General features: G+C 37.8%; 1 protein-coding gene across 2 annotated transcripts; it reads left to right on the top strand.

Annotated features, from left to right (window-relative positions):
• Positions 1–3794: 3794 nt before the first annotated feature.
• LOC116323896 (sterile alpha motif domain-containing protein 9-like) lies at positions 3795–9253 on the top strand. Of its 2 annotated transcripts, XM_039608152.1 has the most exons (4): positions 3795–4024; positions 4808–5080; positions 5596–5804; positions 6612–9253. In XM_039608152.1, the coding sequence occupies exon 4, from the start codon at positions 6702–6704 to the stop codon at positions 8688–8690; it is 1989 nt and encodes a 662-aa protein (XP_039464086.1). In that variant the 5' UTR covers positions 3795–4024; positions 4808–5080; positions 5596–5804; positions 6612–6701; the 3' UTR covers positions 8691–9253. The 2 variants fall into 2 exon arrangements, with proteins under 2 accessions (XP_039464086.1, XP_039464087.1); XM_039608153.1 differs by lacking the exon at positions 3795–4024 and having other exon boundaries at positions 4553–5080.
• Positions 9254–9459: the final 206 nt, after the last annotated feature.

Here is a 9459-nt window from a genome sequence, read left to right as displayed (position 1 = left end):
TGCAGGCATACCTGACACTGCCCATGGACGAAGATGATGATGATCCCCCTGACACTGAAATACTGTGATACACCAATGTATGACGTGCTGATTAAAAATGCGCTGCAAGAAATCATGCACAGATAATAAACCAATGGTGTTTTAACTAGTGTGAAAGTTAAACAACAGGAGGGAAATGTGAAAAGATTTTGTTTATTATTCAAATATGCTTTGCTTGTGTTTGTGTAAACTCTGAATGACGAGTCACCCTGATAAACATGAAGCCTTGCCTATGCTTATCATATGCCTGTGAAGACAAGTTCCTGTGTAAAGAGGAACGGAAAGTTCCACTTAAGCAGATGTTTAGTATAGTATGAACAGAACGTTTTAGCAAGATATGCATTTGTCTGTTAAGCAATCTATATTCTTTAGCAAGATATGCATTTGCAATCTATATTCTGAGAACAGGCGGAGACTGCCTCCGCCCTGTTGAGTAACCTACGTGCCTATATAACCTGCAATAAAGAAGAGTACTGTGTGACTCTCATTAGAGACGTTCACCCATGTACATGTGATTGATTATATTGTCTCACTGTGTCTCTGTTTTACTTTGGCAGCCTTCTATTTGGGAGATTTCCCCCGACAGAGGCCCATTCTAATATGTCTAATAACCTTAACTAATATATTGAATAAATGCTTTAATCAAATGCCACTACTCAAAGCTTTATAAAAAGGATATAAATGAATAAAAAGATAATAATGAATAACCTGGTATCTGTGTTTTGTAAGTGTGTAGTAGGCCATCCTTTCACAGCTCAAAGTCACTTACACAATAGATTGTCTGGACAAACAAAGGTTATGACCTTCAACTAACTGACTGAGCTTCAACTCTTTAACAAGCAAAAAAATGCAGGGTGTGTATAAGATAAGATAAGATAAGATAAGATAAGATAAGATAAGATAAGATAAGATAAGATAAGATAAGATAAGATAAGATAAGATAAGATAACCTTTATTAGTCCCACACGTGGGAAATTTGTTTTTTCACAGCAGGAAGTGGACAGTGCAAAAGTTATGAAGCAAAAATTAGAATAAAATAAGAATAAATACAGTACACAACTGTACAGAATAGAATAAAATAAAATAAAAATACTATATACAGTAGAATAAGATAAAATAGAATAAAATATACAATAAGATAAAAATAGAATACAAATGCTATATACAACTGAGTAAAAATACAACGATGCCAGAAAAGATTATTGCACATTAGTGGATGTGTGTGTTTGATCAGATGAAGTCTTTGTTGTGGAGTCTGACAGCAGTGGGGAGGAAAGACCTGCGGAGTCTCTCCGTCCCACACCGTGGGTGCCGCAGCCACTGAAGGAGCTGCTCAGTGCTGTCACAGTCTCCTGCATGGGGTGGGAGATGTTGTCCATCAGGGATGACAGCTTAGCCGCCATTCTCCTGTCACTCACCACCTCCACTGGGTCCAGAGACAAGCAACAAGCAACGGATATTTCAATCGGGCCATGAGTACTCCTTGACTCCGCGCTCAAACCAGCGGAGTCAAGGAGTACTCATGGCCATTGATCAGTGTTCTTTGATCAGTGGGTTTTGGTCAGTGATTGTTGATCAATGGTCATGGGAATTTGCATAATTATGATTAAGGAACTGACCTCACAGCCCATTGTTCCTTCAGTGGGCTGGTTTCAGTCATTATGCAAATGTACTGTTTATAAGGTTTGGGGAAACCTGCAGTCAGCTGAGACTGAAGAAGTCACTTGGATGAGTGATGAAACGTTTCTCCCACAAAACGCTACGTCCAGATGAACAGATTCAACTTTTGGAGATTTACTTTCCTGGATGATTGAGAATGCATCAAGACGAAGACTAAAAACATATGGCAAGGAAACTGACTATTTACAGGAAAGCAGAACTTTCATTTTGATTTGCGCTGAAATGAATGAAGGTGTGATTGAAGGTATTTAACTCACACATAAGCTGTCTCACTAACATGCTTGATCACAAAGGAGAGATGAATTCACACTCAGCACAATGAAACATATACGTAGCACCAAAGAGCTAGGATTGTGCAGTATGCAGCAGGCATGGCTCAGGTTGTTTAACCCTTTAAGACCTACCATAGAACCAAGTCCGCCAGAGCTTACTTTATATTTTTACATGCTATAGTGCCATTTTTTGGAGCATTTCAAGTTGCTATACATCAATACAACTGTAATAGCCCATATTTTAATAATATGTATGCATTAAGATAAGATAAGATAAGATAACCTTTATTAGTCCCACACGTGGGAAATTTGTTTTGTCACAGCAGGAAGTGGACAGTGCAAAAGTTATGAAGCAAAAATTAGAATAAAATAAGATAAGAATAAATACAGTACACAACTGTACAGAATAGAATAAAATAAAATACTATATACAGCAGAATAAAATAGAATAAAATATACAATAAGATAAAAATAGAATACAAATGCTATATACAACTGAGTAAAAATACAACGATGCCAGAAAAGATTATTGCACATTAGTGTTATTGCACATGTGTGGATGTGTGTGTTTGATCAGCTGCAAAAGTCTTTGTTGTGGAGTCTGACAGCAGTGGGGAGGAAAGACCTGCGAAATCTCTCCGTCCCACACCGTGGGTGCCGCAGTCTCCCACTGAAGGAGCTGCTCAGTGCTGTCACAGTCTCATGCATGGGGTGGGAGATGTTGTCCAACAGGGATGACAGCTTAGCCACCATTCTCCTGTCACTCACCACCTCCACTGGGTCCAGAGAGCATCCTAGAACAGAGCTGGCCCTTCGGATCAGCCTGTTCAGTCTCTTCCTGTCCCCAGCAGTCCTCTCCAGTCTCCTGTCCATACAAAATGTAATTCTGTTCAGAAAATATATATTGTTGGACTTAACAGCAATTTAGCAAATCAGGCAGGTGACTAAATAACTTGCTAAATATCCAAGAACCACCCACAAATAAATTACTAGTTGAGTTATTATAATTAATATGCTTACACTAGCAGAGTAAGTATAAAATGCTCACTCATTCTTTGATTTTTCTGGTCATGGAAGACAAATCCGTCATATGCTATCATATATTATTTATACATTATAACTCATTTTGGTGTGTATTGTAATTTTTATGTATAAACAATAGTCCATTTCTTAATGTTTTGTTATGTTTGAATCTTTGTGTATATATGTGTTTAAGTTTAATAATATTATATATATTATATTATGTTGACTATGATGCTCCAAATTAGAAATAGAGCTTTTACAGAACAACAAACATATTTTGTCTTTAAATTGTGACATTTGGACTTCTAGCAGCACTTGAACCTGGACTCAAATTTATGTGAGTATCTTTATGAAATTATTATTATTATTATGACTCAAAAACTTAAAAAGTGTCAAATTTCAGCACACCCCTTCTTGATCGCTTATAATTTTCAAAAAATGAAAATGAAAAGTTGCAGTTTTGTTCATTTAAATATAGTAAAATTATTAAAATAAACAAATAAATAAAGATCTGAAATCAGCTGATTGTGATGAAGACTTTATCGACTTTCACTGATTGACCTGTATTAGCTTTGATGGTTTGCAGTCCATTCTTTATAGCTTTGAGAAATGCTCTGATTGGATCTTAATGATTTGATAATAAAACCAACAGCTTAATGATACTGCATTATATTACTGTAACTGGAAACCTAAAGACTCACGGCAGGCAAACTGACTATTTACAAGGAAACTTAACTTTTCATTTCATTTTCATTTTCATTTCTGCTGAAACATGTGCGAGCCACTGAAGGTATTTTACTCATGCACAAAGATTAATACAATTGTCTCACTAACATGCTTGATCACCAGGAAGAGATGAATTCACACTCAGCACAATGAAAGAGATACATAACACCAAAGAGACAGGAATGTGCAGTATGCAGCAGGCGTGGCTCAGGTTGTTTAAATACCATTCTCGGGCTCTCCAGTCATCCACACACCTGCTGCAGCTCTATCAGGTTTCTTAACAGGTGAGTAAGCCGAAATATCCGTTGCTTGTTTTTAAAAGAATCAATCATAAATAACACAAATATCCTATATTGAGCGATTACATTTTTTCCCTTTACTTAACAGACTTGACTATTAGGAAACTTAACGATTCTAACTGTAATCATTCATAAATCTGTTTGTTGATTTAATACTTTAGTCTGCAGAGATTTGTTTTCAAAATCAGTGCAGTTTAAATAATTTAGCAGTTCAGAAGATATATTTGAATAATAAATCAGTTCTCCTTCCTGCTGTAGAGGTCAAAGGTTCACTGGCCCAAACATTAACATAACCGGTAACAGTATGGGTGTAAGAGCACTGAGAAGCTTTAACATTAACTTTTAAAGCATTTACACATATGCAGCTCCATATTTTTACTCTTGGACTCTACTAGAGTAGCTTCCATGAGTCATAGTTCAAAATAATTCTTTATCTTAAATCTTCTTTATCTTACAGGTTTATGAGACTTTGTACACTTTGTTTGTTTGTCCACTGTGTGAAAAGGCCTTTTAAGTTTCTCTTACTTTGAGAGCGGACTTCCTTTAGGCAGTAAAAAAGCACCCTAGCATGTGAGCTGTCTGAGCTGACCATATTAAGCGTATCCACTCTTATTGAAATCAGACAGAGGCGTGTGGAAAAAAAGCACACTGAAGGTTTTCATTCAAAGGGATTACCTGTACATATATTTATTAAAATATTATAGCCAATTGTTACACCTGTGCTGCAAATATGGTTACTGCTTTGTTTTGTTTTCTTTTGGCAAAAAGCAATGACTGTAGAAAAGATGGATGACCTGGCTGCACTTCCTCTCATTGTACAAAAATGAAGTCAAAATTTCACACTTGTGGGAACTGCCATGTTGCACTTTTGGAGCCAGAGCTTGCGCAATAGTGACTTGAGGTGAGGGTCTGTGTCAAGCTCCCGCCAACACACCCACTGGATGTGACAACGAACATGCCCCATTACACTTTTTACGTAGCCAGGCTACTTCAGTGTACCTGCTGATGGGTTTACCGCGACTGACGACTTGTTAAATTAAGGTAAATACAACCATGTCACTATTATAAAAAAGAAAACAGCTTATCATCTTATAGTTCTAAAACATCTAAAATCACTCTGCTGTTAATTCGTTTTAGAGATTAACCGTTAGCATACACACTGTGGTAGAGACTTGTTGCTAGCAAGTAAGCAATGCTACACAATTGTTACTCTCATAATCTGTATGTTTGAATGAGTCAGCACTCCTTAGTTGTTGTTATTCATTTTTAGTCAGAGATGAGATCAGCTGCACACTCCACAGAGGCCCAGAGTTACTGTTAATATCAAAAATGTAATGCTGTCCTTTGAGATTTTAACATAAGACTGAAGATGATATAAAACTGAACATTTAAAGAGTTTTAGACCCATTACACTGACAGAGCACTCCACAGCCTGCTAACATGGAAACTTTAAATAAAAACAGCAGCAGAAGGTTACAGTCACAGTAGTGTAATTTATTCTTTTCATTTAATTTGGGACCAACATTTCATTTAATAGTCCACATTATTGTCAACAGATACATCCACCTTGGGGGGAAACTAGTGAGGGAGACCACGAGGACTAAGCTGGGTTTCCTGGGTCCAGAGGTTTGGAGAAACTTCTTCCCTTTCTTTCATCACAGCTGTCCTGTGCCAGATGTTCTGTTGACTCACTAAGAGAGGCATCATTTAAGAAACACCAGGAAAACTGAAGCTCATCGCATTCATCTTCTCTCTGGTTACTCTGGTATGAATATCTCTGAACTGCTTTATGATAAATAACACGCTATCTGCAAAAAACTGTAGTAGTTCAACAAGCAGGTGGCAACCTTTGACCTTCATCAGGTTTTATTTATTTGTGTCAGAGCAAATCAAATGTGCTCTTCATGCAGCTGAGTAAATTCAGTGTTTAAAACTGAAGCTGTGCAGGTCTGAGACCAGCAACTTTCTGAAACAATAAACTGAGGTATTGTTTCTGCTAATATATAGTGACACAGTTACATGTTTGATTAATACTTTTGACCTTTTGTCTTTATCAATAAAGCTGCAGCTTTCACTGACAGCACATGTGGTCCTTTAACCTTTGTACTGTTTTCATCAGTTAATTTTGCAGTTAACATATGAACATGTTGGATGATCTGTCTGTTGTCACTGGGTGGTGCTGAGGTCTGAATCTGAGGGCAGCTCCTGTAATCACAAAGAGAACAGAATCTTCTCAAATCTGAAATGGGATAAGGTTATCATATTGGCTTCAAAATTTGCAACCTGACAGAGGGCCGGTGTCCTGCAAGTTTTAGATGTGTCCTTGATCCGAACAGCAGATTTAAATGGCTAAATCATCTCTTCAATATGTCTTGAAGTTCTTCAGAGGCCTGGTAATGAACTAATCATTTGATTCAGATGTGTTGACCCAGGGGGATATCTAAAACCTGCAGGACATCGACCCTCAAAGCCTGGAGTTCCTCAACCCTGGTATAAGCTATGCATGACAGTGTAATTATGGTACATTTAAAAATTAAACAATTAACATCTGTCTCCTCTCTCATCTCTTCAGGTATCTGTTTCTGGTTCAGAAACTTGTCCAGTGGGATTCAAAGAAAGCCATAAAATATTCCACTTTATTCTGAAGTCTAAGGTTAAAACCATGGAACAATATTTAGCATACGTTTTGGACACTGACATCATAGTTAATCCTACTGTGTCCAAACCCAGGGAGCTGTTCTCTTTCTTGGCACTGATTAATGCTTACGTTCCTGAGTTCTACCTCCCGATGCAACAGTGCCAACAATTTCTTGGACCACCTGATCCAATCCATGGAGGACCCCCATTTGAAAAACGAATGAAGCCTTTTACCTCCTTCATTAAAATATCCAGAGAAGGTGTTTCAATGGACCAGGAGATAGCATGGGAAGCTGTGGAGAAACTCAATGACTTTGGGTTTAACCAAAGTAAAACTGTGAAGAAATTAATGGTTTTACTTTGTGGTGGTCAAACTGAACCATGGGTAATACAATTAATCAAAAAAATGTTAATAAAGAGAGAAATGGGAAAAACTCGCAAGGATAAATTTTCAAGGTTAATTACAGACATCTTGAGAAAAGAAAGGTTTGACCATGCTGTCTCTGTATTGAAATTTGCATCACACAAATTCCACATGGACCCTGTTTATCCCCAAACCATTTCCCGTCTATATCACACAAATACAAATAACTCAGAACCAGCTGAAAAATGGGCCAAGATAGCAGTTGCAAGAGCTCCAAACAACTCTTACATGGCTGACACTCTTGGACAAGTTCATAAGAAACGCTTGATTCGTGCCAGGGAGGATATTTTAAGAAGGGCACAAGAGGCCTTCCAAGCATTTAAAGATGTAGAGAGGAATGCTGAGAATGAAATACATGATGAAATCATGCCTGATACCTTCAACAACAGAGGTCTCTTTGGTTGCATTCAAGTGGCAAAATTAGCTTTTGAGAAACTCAATGACTGTTCTGCAGATATTTATCCAGATATAAAAACAGAAGTTGAAGACAAGTTTAACTTTTTTGAATGGTATCTAACCTACTCCAAACCTGGCATTAGTAGCTTGGAGCCACATTTCTTCTGGAGGGATGTTGCACTCTGTTATAAGCACTACACAAACAGAAGAGCAGCAGACTCCACCAGCTTTCCAGGCCTCCTTGATCTGCTGAACCACGGTCTTTTCATGTCAAAGGGAAGACGTGCTAGATTTGAGGAACCTGAAAAAACTGTGTCTGAATTAGAGACAATACAAGAATGGCTGAAGGCTGCATATGAGGAAAATGTTGAAGATATCAAACTAGCAGAGAGGTACATCCTCTCCAACATCCTCTTAAGCAACAAGAAGCCAGATTCTCCTAAACTCAGCCCAGTGAAGGAACTGAAAGAGATAATTCACAGATTCTTGGGCAGCGAAGAAGGACATAGGAGACCTGAGTTTTATCTTTTGGTGCTAATGCTGTTTTGGCCTGAAAATCAGCTTCAGCTGCTGAAAGAAGAGGACGATGAAGAAGTCGGACAAAAGATCACAGAGGACAGTAAGTCAGCAGACTCAACCTGGGAGGACATGAACACTGATGAGGAAAAAGACAGAGAACCGGAGAAACATTCACAGCTTCCTGCTGACCTCATATTTGACCTCAACCTGCAAAGTAATGTTAGATTCATGGAGACAGCATTTGAGAGAGCAGGCTATGACATCTACCTTCGAGGTCGTTACCTGTTGCCACTGTTTTTTCTGGGAAAAGGCTCCGGACTGAGCAAATGGATCCACAAATCCAAGCTGGATGCAATAGTGGAGGAGAAGGTGGACAATGAGCTAAATGATCAACAAAATGAAAACATTGATTGGAAGGAGAAGATGAGGCGGATCAATGATATGTGGCGCAGAGGGGAAGTGTGGCACATTTCAGAAATCAGAGATATCCTTCTTCCGGTCAAAATAGAGCAGAGTTCTTCTGCAGAGTTACAGGAGCATGAAGAACAGGAAGTGTGTGTTTGTGTAGGAGACCAGAAAATAAAGGATAGAACTGAAGCTCAACCACCTGAACCCACGCTGCAAACGACACTTTTCTATCTGGGCTTCACCATTCAGGGTCCTGTTGTCTTTTAAGTGGGAGTCCTGAACTCTGACAGTGACCGTCAGTGAACTCTACATTATGGACATTTACTTTACTGAGTTTACTGTGAAAAACAATAAAAGTAAAGCCAGATTTATGCGTGCAAAAACTCAGATGCCTGCATGTGTAGATAAAGAAGAAATTGCAGTTAATATAAAAATAACAGTAGTAATGCGCTTTTATTCCATTAGTCTGAATCAGTTATTGTAGTGTTTAGTCTTTGATTAATTTTTTGCTTCCTGTTTTGATTTTCAGTTTTGATTTTTAATAGAGTGTAATTACAGGTTTACAGAGTGGGTTTAATACTAATCATTACTCTGTTTTATGCTTTTATTTCTTTTTGGCATCCAAAATTAGTTAGTGTAGTTTTTATTTTACAGTTAGCTTTTTTAACATCTAGTTTAGGTTTTTATTTAACTAGTTATATTAGTTTTGGTCTGAATCTGGATTGTCCTGCATTTAATTAGTTTCTGGTTGTATTTCTGCAACATACCTGTCACTGTAAAGATTCCTTTTGAAGAAATATGTCTTGAAAATGTAATAAAAATATATACATTTAAACTTCAAGTAGGATTATCTCCTTCATGTGTGTCTTTCTGTAGATTTCAGCTGCAGATGTGCATGAAGCCATTTCAAATGACCAGAGGGGAGCACTGAGCTGTGCTGCCTTCATGTGAAGTTTTAAATATTGCATCTAAAGTTAAGACAATAACAGCAGTTGCACATGGCACCTCAGTGGTGCTTACTTCTATCCATCCATCC

Source organism: Oreochromis aureus, linkage group 3 (assembly GCF_013358895.1).
Source record: "Oreochromis aureus strain Israel breed Guangdong linkage group 3, ZZ_aureus, whole genome shotgun sequence".
NCBI lineage: Eukaryota > Metazoa > Chordata > Actinopteri > Cichliformes > Cichlidae > Oreochromis > Oreochromis aureus.
The sequence above is the reverse complement of the archived record's forward strand: the minus strand, read 5'-3'. Positions and strand labels throughout refer to the sequence as shown.

Excerpts from the sequence above, each read along its gene's own strand:
- LOC116323896 (XM_039608152.1), top strand. The coding sequence starts at position 6,702 with ATGGAACAATATTTAGCATACGTTTTGGACACTGACATCATAGTTAAT.